The 17,585-nt window shown below is 44.1% G+C and overlaps 1 protein-coding gene across 9 annotated transcripts in view; it reads right to left on the bottom strand.

The window, feature by feature from the left end:
• birc6 (baculoviral IAP repeat containing 6) overlaps positions 1-17,585 on the bottom strand; it is a 135,927-nt gene that overhangs the window by 97,508 nt on the left and 20,834 nt on the right. For all 9 annotated transcript variants that reach the window (XM_038737598.1, XM_038737605.1, XM_038737601.1 and 6 more), the window contains exons 6-25: positions 16,855-16,937; positions 16,547-16,772; positions 16,276-16,445; positions 15,201-15,259; positions 13,389-15,053; positions 10,333-10,482; positions 9,985-10,210; positions 8,779-8,939; positions 8,423-8,554; positions 7,684-7,815; positions 7,389-7,555; positions 6,835-6,968; positions 6,453-6,614; positions 6,202-6,333; positions 5,418-5,515; positions 5,175-5,322; positions 3,289-3,422; positions 2,385-2,531; positions 2,114-2,301; positions 446-754 (exon numbers count right to left, since the gene is read on the bottom strand). In XM_038737598.1, the coding sequence (XP_038593526.1) occupies positions 446-754; positions 2,114-2,301; positions 2,385-2,531; positions 3,289-3,422; positions 5,175-5,322; positions 5,418-5,515; positions 6,202-6,333; positions 6,453-6,614; positions 6,835-6,968; positions 7,389-7,555; positions 7,684-7,815; positions 8,423-8,554; positions 8,779-8,939; positions 9,985-10,210; positions 10,333-10,482; positions 13,389-15,053; positions 15,201-15,259; positions 16,276-16,445; positions 16,547-16,772; positions 16,855-16,937 (4,623 nt within the window). The remainder of the gene's footprint in view (positions 1-445; positions 755-2,113; positions 2,302-2,384; positions 2,532-3,288; positions 3,423-5,174; positions 5,323-5,417; positions 5,516-6,201; positions 6,334-6,452; positions 6,615-6,834; positions 6,969-7,388; positions 7,556-7,683; positions 7,816-8,422; positions 8,555-8,778; positions 8,940-9,984; positions 10,211-10,332; positions 10,483-13,388; positions 15,054-15,200; positions 15,260-16,275; positions 16,446-16,546; positions 16,773-16,854; positions 16,938-17,585) is intronic.

Here is a 17,585-nt window from a genome sequence, read left to right as displayed (position 1 = left end):
TCATTTTAGCATTTGGAAAATAACCTAGTCTGGACTGTCGTTCACTACGTGACCAAACAGGGTTTTACCAAAACAACCGCATGTGATTGCTGGGCCTGTTTTGGGAAAAAAGGCCGCCCATTCATTATGAACTACATTATTAGGGGTCAGAAATAGCTTTGTTTCATTGTCAATAATAACAGAAGCCAAAGTTCTTAAATAATATGATGTCTAAACAACAGTCATCTACCTGCTAAAACAAAATCTTTAATTCTTTAATCTTTAATTGGCAAAATGTGAAAACAAGTGAAGAATATAAATCTGACCAAACATTTGGTGCGGCTTTTGGTACTTTGGTAGTTTTTTGGTCACTACTACAAAAGTAACAATGTTTAAAACAAAGCCCTGTCTGAGAGGCGTTTCGGCTCTCACTAACTAACCAAGCATTGAGCTGCATGTAACTAACCGGCTTGGCTTTCTGTGTGTTCTTGTGTGCAGCCAGGTTAACAGGCCCAGGGTCCATCATGGAGCCAGGGAACAGGTGAGCCAGCTCAGCGCTAAAGGCCACCGACACCGCCTCATTGGGCGGCGTGAGAGGAGGGGTCATGAAGAGGGGCGTGGTCTTAGGTGTCGGAGGGATGACATCAGAGGGGTGAATGAAGAAGCCCGGAGCGGAGGAGGGGTTGGAAGGCACAGAGTTGTGGATGGGCCCCACACCTGAGGCGGCGGCGGCTGCAGAGGTGGTCTGATGCAGCTTGGCCTCAAGCTTGGCCTTCTGTCATCAGCACAGACAAGAAGGTATTACTGACCACAGGATAAAAACACTTGTCCGGCATTATAACAGCACAACAACTTACAGACAAATTCTACACCTGGATACTACTGTGGTCACATATACCACACGTCCGTGATGAAAAGTTTCAATTTCAGCTCCAGCTGGGAATTTTCTAGATTTTCCAGAATGCCTCATACATTAAATTATCACTTCTTAATTTATTATTAAACATTTAATCAAAGAATATTTTCATTCTATTCCTCGTTCAAAATGTGTGTAGCTCAATTCGTGCTGGAATAAAAAGATACAGAAATAAAAACAACAGAGAAAACAACCACATCCAGGGAACCAGTTTAACAAATCTCAGCACCACTGTCCAATAAGAAATCATCTATGAAGCAGTGGTGGAAAAAGTACTCAATTTTCCTACTTCAGAAAAGTATAAGATATCACACTAAAAGGTTACTTATTTTATTCTAATGGTAATAACACAACTAAGATGTGGTAGACTTGTTGCTGAGGTGCAATGTGTATTCATGACTTTAGCATTGGGCAGGATGTTTAGTATAGTTATTAATTTATTGATTATGTGTTGATTCACAATTTAACACAACCTGCCTCTCTGAGGGGAACATTTTCTAAGCTAAACTAGTGTTGTTCCTTATGCTACACTGTTTACACCTTAACAAACTGTAACCTGGGCCGTCTCATACCTGAACATGACCCTGTAAGGCCTTATTTTACAAACACAGATGTTTTGGTTACATGTCATTACAAGTGCAAGAGCCAGATCAACTCATTTTTATTCACACTTTGTTTGTTATTGACATTTATACTAAATCCAGTGGGCTACTGGGGCAAGTACAAGCCAGTAAGAGGTCTATAAGAGTCCAACATGTCAAACCACCTCATAGCTGTTTTAGTTTTTTTTTACATACATTGTTTCTTTGTTTTTATAGTCTTGTCAGCAGTCACGGCCGCCAGATTCTTTCAGGCTGAATATCTTTCAACTTAAGTTCTCCATTGTTATTACAGTATGATGTGACAACACATCTGCTGATACAATCGATGAACAGTCCTCCAAGTACCTTGAACTTGCATTTGCATCACCTCCTGAGCAGTGGCTAAATTTAGTTCCAGGAACTTATCCCCAAGGAATAGTGGAAATAATAACAAAACACATGACAATGACACCATGTTATGCTGGGTTACAGTGGAAAAGGGACTGTGTAACGCTGTCTACCATGTAACATAGCACTGATTTTGTCCTTGAATTTGACTTTTAATTTGCCTTCTCTAACTGTCCCACTGATGCGTATCCTAACACTGGAACATCCTGTGTGAGACATGGTCTGTCACCTGCTGCTGCAGCTTCAGCAGTTGCTGTTGTTTCTCCTGCAGGACCTGAAGCTGCTGCTCCGCAGACACCATGGCGTGGGACAGTGATTGAAGTGCCACCTGGGCAGCAGAGCTCAGAGCTGTAGAAGCTTCACCAACCGTTCCCGTCGACAGGCCGCCCACCGCAGGCGTCACGCCAAATGTACTCACTGGGGTGAAAGATTAGAAGTTCATGCAAACCAGTTCATGAGCCTTAGACAAGTAAAAAAAAAAAAAGGAAAGCAATATTCACCAGTGAACATGCTGGCGTCATCTCGCTCCACCCGTGTGCCATCACTAGTGGAGATACAAGTAAAGTGCAAAGGCTCCACCTCCAGGAGTCCTGTTAACGCTGTAAAGCTGCCCTCTGCTGCTGCACAGCTGCTCACTTTTCCATTCCCTGCAGGACACACAACACCCAAAACAAAAAAACATTCAAGAAAACATCTGAGCTTCAGGAGTCATCTTTAAAATCACATGTTCAACTCTCTCCAGCTTTCCCCATTTCACAATTATATAGGAGAACATTTACTATTTGCAGTGCTAAATGTACTTTAAGTATATGTTATGCCTGCACCTAAACCAAATTAGATTAAGCTCCCCTAGTAATACAATTTAAGTGCTGCATTCAAGAGTGTTTACATTCATATCAGGTGAAGAGTGTAACTGAAGCCCTTTTTAGACATGGTCCCTGATATTGGGTGACCAAAATATATTGGACAAGTTCAAAGAAAGTAATCTTATGTCATGTGTCAGATGGTTGGCACTCAGTAACTGGTTGATGTAAAGCTTCATACCACAGTAAGACAGTTAAAGCCCCCTTCCAGTGTATTTTGACATTTCTATGATAGTTCATATTTTTCGCGCGCATTAGTTTCTATCATGGGTAAGTAATAGCTACTCCTGCCAGACAGCGAAGTGTAATGTTACTGAACTTTACAGTGTAGTGATGTTAACACAGCATATCGTTATCGAACACTCCAGCCGGTCAGTTTTTGGTTGTCATGGTAATTGATTACGTCCGACTATTAACCACACCCCCCATTCTCTGTTTCAGAAAGAACCAAAAACGACAGTTAAAACTGGCTGGAGGGGGGCTTTAAAGTCAGCAGAATTACATGGCTGTAAGGTGATGTGAATTAGTGCACGACTAATACCTGAGAGAATGTCAGAGAGGTCAATCTCATCTGACTGGACTCCGATGCTGCTGTTGAAGGCATTCTTACAGGAGGAACCACTGACCTCAAGGTCAAAGAGCACCGGGTCCAAGGGAGAGCTGTACAGGCCGTACCTGCAAGGAAGAGGAGAGGTTTGTGTTTAGATCGAGGCATCAAGGAAGTAAGGACAGTCCTAATGTGACAATACCAAGCCACACTCACACACACCCCTACACCTCTGGTCTCTTATAGCAAACAGACGGGCTTGACTCGCATTTTCCTGTTTCTCTCTCCCTGTATGTGTCTGCTCTGTGACTTTCTCCATCAGCAGTGCATTTTTTGTAAAGTCGCAGTAAAGACACAGAAATCATCTTTTGGATTTTTCCACCCATGATCTGTTTTCAGCAGCAGATGCACCGCATGTGGTGGAGGCTCGTTAATGACATAGCTTATCGAAACAATCCAAACAATCCAAACTAATATCCTGTAAAATATCCACAGTGTCAGCGTTTTGTAAAGTAATACCAGATAACCAACAAGGGTTAAAATGAAGGGCAACTGGACTTGGTTGAAGCTACTGGAAGACGTTTCGTCCCTTATCCAAAGGACTTCTTCAGTTCTGACTGACTGGCAGGGAAACTCAGCTATTTAACCTCAGTGGGGTCGTTGGCCCGGGTCATCGATACTGCTGGTTCGTTAGTGTTCCTTGTTTCTGTGACGACAGTCGTTACAGTCGTTAAGACTACCTGTGGCCAAGACTGAACGACCATCGTTGGTATCTTCACCTGAGGCCAATAGGTTACGTTTGTTGAGTTTCCTGGGAAGTGATGAAAGGACAGCATTGTAAGTGGGGGATAAGTGGTGGCGTAGACCCCCTCCCCTGTTCAATGACGGCTTCTCAACCCTGGTGTAGATGCTTCCTTGACACCTCTTTCAAACCATCCATCTTCTCTGTCTAAAATGTGCACCTGGTGGTCCTCAAACGAGTGTCCTCTGTCCTTCAGATGTAAGTAGAAGACCGCACACCCAAACACAAGAAAAGCAATCTAGTGTATGCGGTCCAATGCAGTGAGGAATGCACAGACCTGTATATTGGGGAGACTAAACAACCACTACACAAACGCATGGCTCAACACAGAAGGGCCAACTCCTCAGGTCAAGACTCTGCAGTCTACTTCCATCTGAAGGACAGAGGACACTCGTTTGAGGACCACCAGGTGCACATTTTAGACAGAGAAGATGGATGGTTTGAAAGAGGTGTCAAGGAAGCATCTACACCAGGGTCGAGAAGCTGTCATTGAACAGAGGAGGGGGTCTACGCCACCACTTATCCCCCACTTACAATGCTGTCCTTTCATCACTTCCCAGGAAACTCAACAAACGTAACCTATTAGCCTCAGGTGAAGATACCAACGATGGTCGTTCAGTCTTGGCCACAGGTAGTCTTAACGACTGTAACGACTGTCGTCACAGCAACAAGGAACACTAACGAACCAGCGGTATCGATGACCCGGGCCAACGACCCCACTGAGGTTAAATAGCTGAGTTTCCCTGCCAGTCAGTCAGAACTGAAGAAGTCCTTTGGATGAGGGACGAAACGTCTTCCAGTATCTTCAACCAAGTCCAGTTGCCCTTGATTTTAACCCTCGTTGGATAACTATGACCTGGATGACTGAGAATCTTCATAGACATAATACCAGATAACTTCGCTCTCTCTTTCTCTCTGCAAAATGCTAAAAAGGGTTGCCAAATATACCTGGGCAGCCGTTAATATCCCTGGGTGGCCCGCCCATGTTTAGTCTAAACGTGGTAAAGACTGGGAATGTGTGCATCGTTAGCCTGCAGAAGCTTTAAGCCACTCTCAAACGGAGTAGTTCCAGAAGTACCTTGTCTGCAGCAGTGCCTCCAGTGGGGTGAGGCGGTCCTGCAGCTGTCGAGAGATGGCGGTGAGCAGGGAGGCGCAGGAGGTGCTGCAGCCCGCCAGGTCCTCTTCCTTTACATAGTTCAGCAACACAAAGTACCAGAACACTGAGCCTGAAACCAGACAGGAGAGAGGTTAGAAAATGAACACTGTAGTGTCATTAAGAGAAACAAGGGAAAGGTGTGCTGTGTGTTGTTCAGTTACTTACCACCTGTTGCTGCTGCAGGCAAGTAAGGCATATTGTCCAGCAGAGCCTTCAGAAGACTTGCGCCAAAACCCTGTTGACTTGGGTCCCCCTTCCCATTGCTACAGTGAGAAACAAAACCGTGTGTTTATTAACATCAGGTAGAGCCATCATGAGTTCTGCTTTTGTTTCCACTGTACTACTCCCCCCCCCCCGCCCCGCTCTTTATTGGCAAGTAAATTTTGGTAGTGCACAGGAGATGGCACTAAATGCAAGTTCAGGTTTTCTCAGGGTAAAGAATACATTGTATGGTTCACTAAACAGCAAACACCACAAATACTAACAAAAGTCTGCAAGGATGTTTGCTTCAATATACAGGTGAAATTAATTAATTAAAATTTGAGCTTTGAAACTTCAATAGTAATTAACAGCCAATAATCAAAGCTTCGCCACCGCCGGCTACAACAGAACAGCAGAACAAGGATAAATGCCCAGGAAGTTCTGCCAATGACATGAGTGAGGGAGAATCGGATGGGGGGGGGGGGGGGGGGGGTAACGGTGGGCATAGATGCATAAGTCTGTCTATGTGTACGTGCGAGAAAGAGAGAGCACTCCTTTTATTTATTCTCATAGCTAGGTTAACTAAGTGATTATTACCAAAACTTTTAATTTGTTATGGCTAGGCTAGCAGTCCCAAGTACAGGACTAAGAAAGAAAAAAAAAGGCAGCTTAGAAAGGCTAAGTGATTCTTCCCTATTACCTCTCTGTCTCTGGATTTAGAAGCGAATCAAGCAGCCTAATACCTTACCTAATACAAAGAGCAAGGAAGCGAGCACATTTGTGCGCTATGCTCCGGCCGGCCTCGAAGAAACACATCCTCACAATATCGGTTAGCCGCGTCCGGGTTTTCACCAGCAGGCCCTCCTTTCCTTCTCTTAAGCTAGAAAGAAGCAACAGGAGAAATTACTTGTCTTTGAAAAATGTCAAAGTGGACGTAATGTGCAACCTAGACCTCCTAGATGATCTGTGTCATTTCCTGTGCTGGAGCTTTAGTCCTACCTGCAGGGTCCGTTGGAGAAAACCCCAGCCAGCCAACACAAGATGTCTAGAATGAGGCTTTGGGCGTGCTCGGTGGCCGAGCTGCCCTCTGTCCTCTGACACAGCGTGTCCAGCAGCTTCTCATGGAAGTCTAAGAACTGCAGCATAGCACATCTTTGGACCCTACGAAGCACAGAAGAACAGAACCGGTTAAAAGTCAGCCTCTGCAATATGTACAGTAGAGACAAAAACAATCCAAGGAGACACAGTCACTATTAACACTTAGCTAAACTTTTCTGATCGATGTGTATTACTACTGCTTTTTCTTTAGTGTTCATTACGACAACATTTCCACAACAGTGCAAACAGAAGCTGGTGTCCCCTCCCACAGCAGTGATCTGACCTTTCTTTAGGTACTGACGTCTTCTTAAACCTTCTGATTGTGACTGAAACTTCCTGCAGCAGGTCACAGCCTTGCAGGTTTTCTACTTTCTTCGAAGGTGCTGGGCTCTCCGTCTTCACTGCAGAGACCTTCTCCTACACACACACACACACACACACACACACGTAAACAAATAAATGAATGTGACTGTAGTTAGGTAGTGCACTGTGAAACCTGTTGGTACTCATTACTGATTTTAAAACTTTCTCATTTATTTTCCATAGAATTTAGTGTATCTGATGATGGCTGGGGTCAGTAGTTTATTTCACGAGGGTTTTTTGTTACGTTGTTGAGGTTCTCTTTACACTTCACAGCCAATCATTTCATTTGGTCCCAATGAAGTGATTGGTTGACTGACCTGCCTGTCTACCTGTGAGCCCTCTGCCAGTGCACTCACTGTACATGAGTGTTTTGAGGGAGTGGCTTTGGCCTGAAGGGATGGGGTGGGGTGGCATTTTTGGGGGATACTAAATCTAAAGCTATCTTTAAAAATACTAGGAGCTATGAATTTGTACCTTAGAGGCCTGAGCCCGTTGCAGCAGGGTAGACAGTGAGTGGGCTTTGGTGCCCTGGGGCTTTGCACAGGGCATTCTCAACACAGGCCGGGGACTCTCCTCCATGCCCCTGTCGCTCACTGCTTTGATGTGGACCAGGAAGGAGCGGTACTTCCCTCCTGCCATGCCTGCAGTGGAGGGAGGAACAGAATGACTGAGAAACACCAGCACACACTAAACTAAACGGATGATCTTCCGGCGCGGTCAGGAATCATCAAGTGACTTCACAGAAACAGGTAGTTATGACTGTTGTTACCTTTGACCAGCTTGGGGCTGGTGAGGCTGAGCATGCCCGCATGACCAGAGAGGTCCAGCCCACTGGCCAGCCACACTGGACCACACAGGATGTCCTCCTTGTGGTCTTCTAAGAATGGACACAGCATGGAGCCTATAGCAAACACATGAACCACTATTTATCTCTGGGTGGATAATACACATATTTAAAGGTTTCAGAATGTTCAACCTTCTCCCCTAAAAAAGAGGGACTTGTGCATCTATGCCCAGATCAGAAGATCAGAAATTTCAGATATCAGTGCTATTTATTACACTATTTCAGAGACAAGCAGGTAGTCCTTAGCTATAAATAAGAAAGAAAACATTTAGTCCAACTGTGTCCACTAAATGAAGCCAGTTTTCCTGCATAAAGAATTACGAGGCAGCCTCCGCCTCAATCACATTTGGTCCGTGAAAAAAACGCATCTTCATCCACCCAAAAAGTTGGATCAGGCTGAACTTTTGCTACAATGCACATGGAATGCAACCCAAAAGATACAATTGTGAGCATGCACTGAAATTTAATCTATATCATGTTCCCACTCACTGATGAAAGGGCTTATGTTTGAAATTAGTTAAATGTTTTGAGTAAGCAAAAGCTGTTGTAAGACAAATTAAGTGCTTGAGATTTGTTTGTGTCAGAAAAACTAAGATTTATAAATCCAATATTAAGCAAAACTAATCTCAAACTATACAGGCTGTATTTTTTTTGTATACTTTACCTGATGTCTCCTCTATGTCCATAAACTGTATGTCCTCTGTGAAGTCATGGAGCAGAGGCTGACCATTCCTCTCCCCGTTGGCATGGAGGATGTTAGAAAGAGGGAACAAGATCTGTCTGTCCACCGCTGTCTCTGTTAAAGATAAGAGAAGCAAGATTCAAGCAAAGTTTTGGATTCCATGTTCCAAACGTCCCAATTCATTTCAGCTGATATTGGAAAGACAGAAAGAAGAACATCTTGAAAGACCAAAATTGCAAAGAAATATGGTATTCCTGATCAAAGCATTGTTGCTGCAAAGAACAATCTGCCAGTACTGCAGCTTTCATAAAGACTAAATCTCAAAGCAGTGTCCTCACCGCTGACTTTGCCCAGCCCGGGTGCTTTGTTCTTCAGTAAAGTGACCTGGATCTGAGGAATGTTGACGATGTTGGCATTCAGGACAAACTTGAAGTCCACGTGGCCCACCATGCAGGCCTTGGGCAACACCAACTCAAATACATGCTCGTCCCAGCTGGAGCTGCAGAGAGAACACTGGTCACCAACTGCTTAGACATTTCTATTTATTGATCCATATAAGAATAAAGATAGCAAACATCACTGATATTTTCAGCAGAATACAGAAATCCAAAAAGTACTAGACTTCTCATGTCAAACATAAACAGGAAAGGGAATCAGGCCTGAAGGTATCTGATGATAATTGGAATAATATATGGGAAAGCCAGGCTGAGACTACCAAGACTGACCATGATCATTCTAGCAGAAGATCACTAAAGAAAGAATGAAAATTTTGGAATATATGTTAATAGCTATTTTGTCATATTAAACCTGGGCAAAATGTGGAAATGACTGCAACAAACAGTGGACTGTCGAGGTCTAATGAAATGGACTGTTTGGAAAAACTGCCCTTTACCTTAAGACTACAATATGATCAATATGTAAAATACGGGTGTTATGGCAGAAAATAGTGTCCTCTTACATTTAATGTTTTATGTATGATCTTCTAATATTATTATTATTACCATTATTGTTATGTCTTATAGATATATGTACTGTGTTTTTTATCCTTAACCTTTCCTCTCCTATACTCCTTATGTTAGTCCGTCCACATTTACGCGGGTTTAGTTCAGAGCTGTGAGCTTGTTTTGGTGTTTTCCTCTCTTGTTGTTGCTCTCCTCTCCTGGAATGTTCATTCAAGGCTGAGAGAGGATCTCTGTTCCCCAAAACATAGAAACCTAGACTGTGTAAATGATGATGCATCCCTTTGCTCGGGGCCAGACATTAGTGACTGTCCTAGGAGACAGAACCTCTGGTCCAGCTGATTTATGTTGTAGTACTTCTCTGTTCTCTTTTGTTAATAAATTCTTCAAAGACAACGGTTTGTTGGAACTCAATTATTTGCTCAATCCCTCACCTAGAATATAATTTCCGCGACAACGGGTAGTGAAAAACATGCCTGTAACATGTGACCCTGAAAGATCCTGTTCCTGTACAAAGTCTATGTAGCCCAGGTCAGCTTATTCTTTTTCCTTGAAAATATCAATGAAGTTATTAAAAACAGCTACCTGTCACTCTGAAGCTTCCATGTGCGGGTGTGTTGGGCTGCATCTCCATGGTGCTGCTGGTGAAGGTGCTGTGGGTGGCGTCGCTGCTGCTGCTCTTGTTGCACCTCCACCCAGCATGGTGGCACTGTGGCCGAGAAGCGGGGGGTCAACGTCTCGAAGCGTGTCAGCTCCACCAGCGACATCAGGCTCTCTGTGGTCAGAGGTTGGTCCACAAGGAGGTCCACTCCTGCACAAAGGATTAACAGTACCAGAGAGGGGTCAAAGAACCGAACACTGAAATGGGTCTAGTTTTCCACTAGACCATGTGGTCTGACGTGGAGAATGAACCAGTGTCGTGTTCAGTTCTACCTGTGATCCCAGGGCTAGAGGGGTTGGAGGAGGGCTTGGCCCCCTCAAGCAGCAGTTCAGCCCCTTTAAAAAGGGGGCCATCAATAAACATGTCTCCATCATCTATATCGTCACACACACCTCCAATTTGAAGGAAATGAAGTTCTCCACCTTCAGAGGAGAGCAGAAACAAAATGAATACGTATTATTTCAACACTAGCGTAGTTTATTTATCTATACAGTATATTAACTTGTCTATTAGGAGGTCCTGAACCACTACAGTGTATAAACACTGTATGGATAAATTCAAACATGTATTCTACAGCAGGGCGTGACATTTTTTTTCTTCTTCAAAAGTAGAAATGACTTATTAATCCAAATAATCAACTCGCATTACATCACATGCTGAAGGAGAACACACATCAGTTTGATATCAACATAACTTTACTCATGAAGCACATACTAATTAATATAGTAATGGACATTCATAGTAATTTGATGGTTTAATTCTGCATCCAACTAAATGGATTGTCCTGAGGGTCATTTTATGTAAACTGAATGCTTCTCATCTTTTGACCATTTTGCTTTCGTCTGCATGCTACAACATTTTGCCTGTATGGTCTTGTTTTTAAGCCATCAAAAGGTATTAATTTCACCACAGATACAGTAACCTTGCTTTAATAGCCTGAGTGATATTTTTTTAAAAATCAGATGATGAAGTTTACCTACACACTAGGTGTTTGCTCAGAACTGAGTGACACGTTTCTCACAACAACAGAACAATAAGCTAATAGCAGCCAATAAATCAGCCTGGCTGAATTTATCGATCGAGCTTTAATCGTTTTTGTTCTTTTATACCCAAAAACAATGATAGTTTTTGTGTGAATTATTAATTATGATATTTTATATTTTTCTTATTGTCAACAAATCCATAAAAAGTATAGTACATGGATCAAAGCCTGATACGAATTATTCCTCTGTGAAAAACAAAAAAATAAATAAATAAAAATATGATTTCACCGTGTTCTGTGTTTTTTTTTTAAATCACTCTCTGCAGAGAAACAATGGTGCACAGACAATGCTTTGTTTAACTATGCTAAAGAGCCAAGACCTGGGTCGCACCCCATGATAATTATGAACCTGCCGACAGCTTCAAATGTTACGGAAAACACATCAAGATAACATTTCAGCAGCTACTCAAAACACAACTCCCAAAGCTCGCTGCACAGTAAAACATTCTGGAGGTAACATCACAATGCAAGTCCACCATCATACAGTAGACTCTGCATCAAACTGTGTCAACACCTTACAAATATTCATGTAAAAGACAACGTACACATCGTACGTTGTCTTTTACATGAATGGTGTGTAACATGCGTGAAGTGCGCCCCCATGCATGGATGGCCACAGCAGGAATAGAGAGCACTATGTTTGGTAGCACTTTACATTACAGCTCTAGGGTGGAACCCGGAAAGGCAAAGGTTCAATGATTCAATAGGAGGAGCCTGATTCAACTCCCAATCTCATAGGCGAATGTTCACAGAGTTGTAATGAAACGAGGATCACACCATTTTGGCTATATGGGGTGCTCAACGTCCGATTTTACATAGAACTACAGGTTTATACAGCCTATTATGATATAAATAACATATAATGCTGTAAATAAATGTGTGAAAAGAAGCTTTTGATAAATCTTTTTAAAGTATATGAATAAATCCAAAATTGTAACCCTAACCCTTAAGGTACAGGGGGTCAGTGTGCATGTGTATTGTGTGATAGAAGCAGAGAGACAGAGAACCAGCAACGGCAGTATTGTGCAGAGTTGTAGGTGAACTTAGCAGGATGTTCAAATCATTTATCACTACTGATTAACCTCACAAAGAATATTATTTTGTTTTTAAACAGTACTTGGAATAGACCCGCGAGGAACCGTGACGTGCATTCAATTTTCGGCAGGATGGCACAACTCTGAACAAGATCGGTCAATGGCGGGCGCGCAGAGCAGAGAACAGCTGGAAATTCACTGTGCAAGTTACAGTGACTAATGAATAGAGACTGCAGCTTTTCAAGATTAAAGCGGAGCTACGGAGTGTAGCAACCCCCAAACACACACACAGTCAGTGTGTAGACTATAGGCAATTCTTGATAATTAGACTGATTAGACTATGTAAATCCTTAGTCGGGTACAACCCTAGTAATAATGGTAATTAGGGTAAGGGTAATAGTTTGATAGTAAAGAGGTAATAATTAGTAATACCATGTAATTACCAAAGTATTAACCTGACAATAGCAATGGGTATATATCTGGGTGATAAAATATATATAATATAAAGGGTTAAACAGCAGAAAGCAGCTTGGAGGCCAGTGACAATACTACAGGTAAAAAGAAGGCGTAGCCGCGGTGTTTCTATATACATATTGGTATTATTTCATTGTAACCTCTTTATTATCTAACTATTACACCACTATTGCAATGTTATTACTGAGCTGTAATGCAAAGTGCTACCAAAATTCTTTTGTCTGAATAAAACACACATTGACAAGTGCTTTACTATTGGCCCATTACTTATTTCAGGACCCTAAATATACATGAAAACATACATTTATAAAAAGGATAAACACAGTGGCACCAACAATTACAGTATTTTAGAGTCCTCTTAAATTTCTCAAGTAAGGCATTCTGGGAAGCTCATGTCTTTGTATTGTGACCCCTGACTGATGCTGCCAGAAATACATCATAGGACACCACATTTGCATTAAGACATTGCTGAAAATAGCCCCCTAAAAATATACTTTCAAATTATTGCGCCTTTTTTAAAAGATTAAAGTCTTCAGTAGGAACAAAAGGACTTGCGGAGCGTGCCACGAAAAAGTCCGAAAGTACTGAGAGATGGTCTAACGCATTATTGAATTTTGTATTTTCTTGGGATTACTGACAATAAGAAAATATAGAGACAGAATAACACAAGACACAACCTTCACATTCATTCCCTTCATCAGGGAAAGTTAAAGCCAGCCTATCCAATAGTCAACAGCTCTACTATCTGCAGGCAAACCGTCCAGGAAGGAACACTCACCTTTGGTACAGGCACAAAGGCGGTCGGTCCCAGAGCAATAGGTAACTGAGACAAAGGGGTCCGTCTCCTCTGCTGACCCCTCCTTTTTAGGTGGCTCCACCTTGGCCAGGACCTCCAACGTGGACAGGTCCAGTATCATAATGTACCCCGCCCGTGTGGTCACCACCAGGTGACCCAGGCCTGCCACCTCTATCCGCTTGCACTCTTTGTGGCTGGTGGCAGAGGTGGAGGGACTGGTGACTGCAGCACTGCTGCTGGATGTGGCTGCTCCGCATGCAGTCCCAGTACCAGAGCCAGCAGAGCCTGCTGGGCCCGTTCCAAACCCAGATGAACCATTTTTTGACCCAGAGGGGAGAGCCTCCTCAGGAGCCTCTTCACTGTCATCCTCTCTGCTATCAAGCACATCTGGAGGAAGCAATATAAGTGAGGTGATGGCATCACAAGGGTCCCAGATCTGCTGCACTTTGATAGGTTCATCCTCCAAGGTGACAATTCGGGTGGAGTAGTTGAGCTTGTAGAGTGCAAGATAGCCTCCATTCCCACCACTCGGGGACCTCTGTTGTATCTGCTGTTGGTCGCCTGGGGGCAGAATGAGGGGTGTCAGAGGCGGTGATCCACCTGGGTGGTGGCCTTCTACCCCGTTGGCCACCGGGTGTAGGGGGTCTCCTTTGCGCTGGCTGCAGAGAGCAGAGTGCAGACGGTTGAGATTGTTGAGAGCCTCCACTTGGTTTGTAGCGCTCAGAGATTCAGCGCCAGATGGCTGTAGGCCGACCAGAAGATGCACACCGTCCCAGCAGGGCGTGATCGAGTCCACATAAAGATTCTCGTCTTCCAGCTGTTTGGGCAGCCTCAAGCACTGCACCAGCGCTCCAGGTCGAGGCGGGGTGGAGAGCGTTGCTGTACCCAGTGTGCTCCATTTGTCTGCGTGGCCGTCTAACCCTGCCAGATTAGTTGCTGCATCAGCAAACTGCTGAATATACGTGATGGGAGGATCCTGAAGAAGAAGCTGCTCGTGCGTGTCGAACTCCATCTCTATAATCTGTGGCACAGTGAAGCCCTCCTCGTGGAGGCCCTTGCTCATTAAGTTGTTCATTTGCGCAAACACCTGCCCTGAGGACTTGTCATCCACCTCTCTGATACTGTACAGCAGCAGCACAGGTATAGTCCTACGCATAGCTGGCAGAGAACTGGGGCTTGGAGGTTGGGAGCCTGCGAGGCTAGAGAAGCCCTGCTCCTGGGCTGCAGTCTGGGGGTTGCAGGTCTCTATCTCCATGGGGCCCTGGTCCTGTAGAGGTCCAGGGTGGAACGGCTCAGGGCCCTGAGTCCTAAGGGGACCATCTGTGGTCCTGCGTGTTGTAGCTGGGGCTGTGGGCGGGGGTCCAGCCATTGGGGTGCTGGATGCTGAGCGGTAGCTGAGCAGGCCTCCAGCCAGAAGGCAGGGGAAAGGAATGTTGTGGTGGTCAGGGACCTTGTCCTTTGCTTTGGCCTGGCTGTGGGCCTTGGCTTGGTTTAGTGAGGGATTGGCTCCAAGCTCCTCCAGGTCCTTGACCGTGTCCTCCAGCACACTGGCCACCACCTCCCATTGGAGCTTCTCTGGCTGCTGGAGCACACTCAGCGCTGTCACTCCAAGGCTCACATCCATGCTCTCCCACTGGGACTGCTGGCCTGGAACAGAAGCAAAAGAAGAGGTCTGAGGTTTTCCTGTCCAGTGATGTGTTTTCAAATGTATCCACATAACTTCAGATATGGTTCATCCCAATCTTCAAACAAGGGCACCACTACCCCCCCCTTAGAAATGACAAGTCTTCATACCTGTTACTGACTCTGATCGGGAATGCTCATCACTGTCTGAATCCTCCAACTGGTCATCACTGGAAGAGAAGGAGGAGTTTAAATACGTGACTAACATGATAACGCAAAAACTGTGCCTCTCTCACTGACACATTATTCCTACAGAATAAGAAGGACTGATTGGCTGTGTTTTGTTTTTGCTATTTTGTGCTAAAAGATTATTTGGTGGCAAATGGTAACTGAAAAGATGATGCATGGATTTTGCAGAAATGTTAGCAATACCTATAATTGCTTCAGTGCAGTTTCTTTTTGTCATTTTATTGTTTTTAGTACTAACTTGGTTGATTTTGTAGAAGAAGTTTTGTAGACAGAGTTGGGCAGCTGTTAAATAAAGGTTTAGTTCTGCTCCGAAGGCCTGTCACAATAATCTTTTGATGGAAGCATTTACTGCCCCAGCAATTATTACAATGAACTATATTATGTTATTGTCAAGACCTTTCATTTGCATGGAGAGAAAAGGTAGATAAATCTTTAGTCAAATGACCATCAGTGTTTCCGAAACATTGACTCATTTGTGGCAGCTCGCCACAATATCAACGCTGACCGCCACATATATATTTCCGATTTGTAATGCACAAATAAACACGCGCCACCCCCACCACCCACACCCGCTGGATTTGGTCTGAATACAGCATTTCTCAGTTGTTCAGTTCATGTGGCATTACACTTAATGCCTCGGAATTTTCCTTTGTCGCCTTCTCTGCTGTATACCATGGATCATATGTTGCCGTAGCAACCTCAGCCTCAAGGATCTGTTGTAGTTTGGCACCTTGAGGTTGTTTGCATAATTTATGTGTTCGTCTAAATTTCAAATGGAGGTACAGTATAAACCAGCTATAAACAAGGGGTGAACATGTGGAGGACACCGCAGATGGAGGCCAGTTATTCATGTATGACTCTGAGATTCAATACTGGCCGAGGTTCAGACGCATACTGTGAGAAACTTGTTTTGCACTATGTATATGTTTTGGAGGGTTCATGTGTTGAGCGTATATATACACACACGTGTGTGTGTGTGTGTGTGCATAACTTTCACCTGTCTCCCTCTAGCTTTGGCAGGTCAGAGCAGGAGGATGACTCCTCGAGCCAGGCCAGCGTTGGTCTCCGAGACTCGATCAGTGTCTGCTGGCTCTGCTCACCACCACACAGGATCAGCTGCCTCAGGATAGCCGGGTCGTATGGATTGATGTCAAACTTCAAGTGCACCTATTCAGCACACAATCATACACTCTGGGGTCAATACAAACACTTACCAACACAAGACAGGTGAAAATGTTTCATTCGTTCGCGCAGTTCGATGCTCTGACCTTCATCATTTTGGAGACATCCCAGATGCAGATCTTGCCCCTCTTGGTGGCAGCAGCCAGGAACTGTGGGCAGCTGCCAAAGCCGTAGCACACGATTTTGTCCGAACTGTCAGGGCTGTTGGGAAACTGGGCAGGGCTGGTTGCCAGTGTCACTGACAGCGGCACATTCTGCGTATGCTCACCCTTCACAAACGGACAATTGGGAGAATGCCGCTCATGTTCGGACCTGGCGGATAGTGGAGAAATGTTGGACATCATTGATATGTCATAGGAGCTAAATGAATGAATAGTTAATGATCTCCACTCACCACGGCTCATCTGTAGGTTCCCAACAGACCAGACACACACTGCAGGTGAAACACATGGCTCTGTCGTCCCCTGTTGAGGCCGGCTGTGAAAGACAGCGGGGATCAATAAAGCTTGCAAACCCTTAGCTTCATCCCACATTGTTATTCTGGAGAATCCTGAATTTGTATGGCAGGTGTAAAAACACAGAAACAATAAACAAAATTCATATTATATTATAATTGCTGTTGCTTATGGCGACATTATAGGTTTAGTTTGTAATATTTCTGAGGATCTAGTGACAGAAATCCAATATAAAGATCCACAACTATGTTTTCAGTGGTGTATAAACACCTTCCATAATGAACCGTTATGTTTTTATTACCGTAGAATGAGACATTTCTATCTAGATAAGTGCGGGTCCCCCCTTCTGTGGACGTCGCCATGTTGCGCCGCCATGTTTCTACAGTAGCTGTAAACGGACAAACGGCGCTACAGAGCGCGTTTCGTCACTACGTTCTTCTTCTTGTGGAATTCTCTTCTTCTTGTGGAATTCTGCCAGTGTAGACTTACTTCATCACTACGTTGAATACGTATGTTTGAAGAAGAAGTAATAATATACAGCAGGGGTCGGAAAATACAATGTTCGGTTAGCTCCGTTGGTAGCACAAGACTCTCACCTAGAAGGCTGCGTGTTCAGTCCCACGTTGGGAGATTTTTTTCCCCTCTTGCACAAATTAATTCTGCAGTGACC

This window comes from Micropterus salmoides, unplaced genomic scaffold, assembly GCF_014851395.1.
Source record: "Micropterus salmoides isolate LMB-PRFRI ecotype aquatic unplaced genomic scaffold, ASM1485139v1 Ms_hic_scaffold_22, whole genome shotgun sequence".
Taxonomy (NCBI): domain Eukaryota; kingdom Metazoa; phylum Chordata; class Actinopteri; order Centrarchiformes; family Centrarchidae; genus Micropterus; species Micropterus salmoides.
Note: the sequence above shows the minus strand (reverse complement) of the source record. Positions and strands in the feature narration are given on the sequence as shown.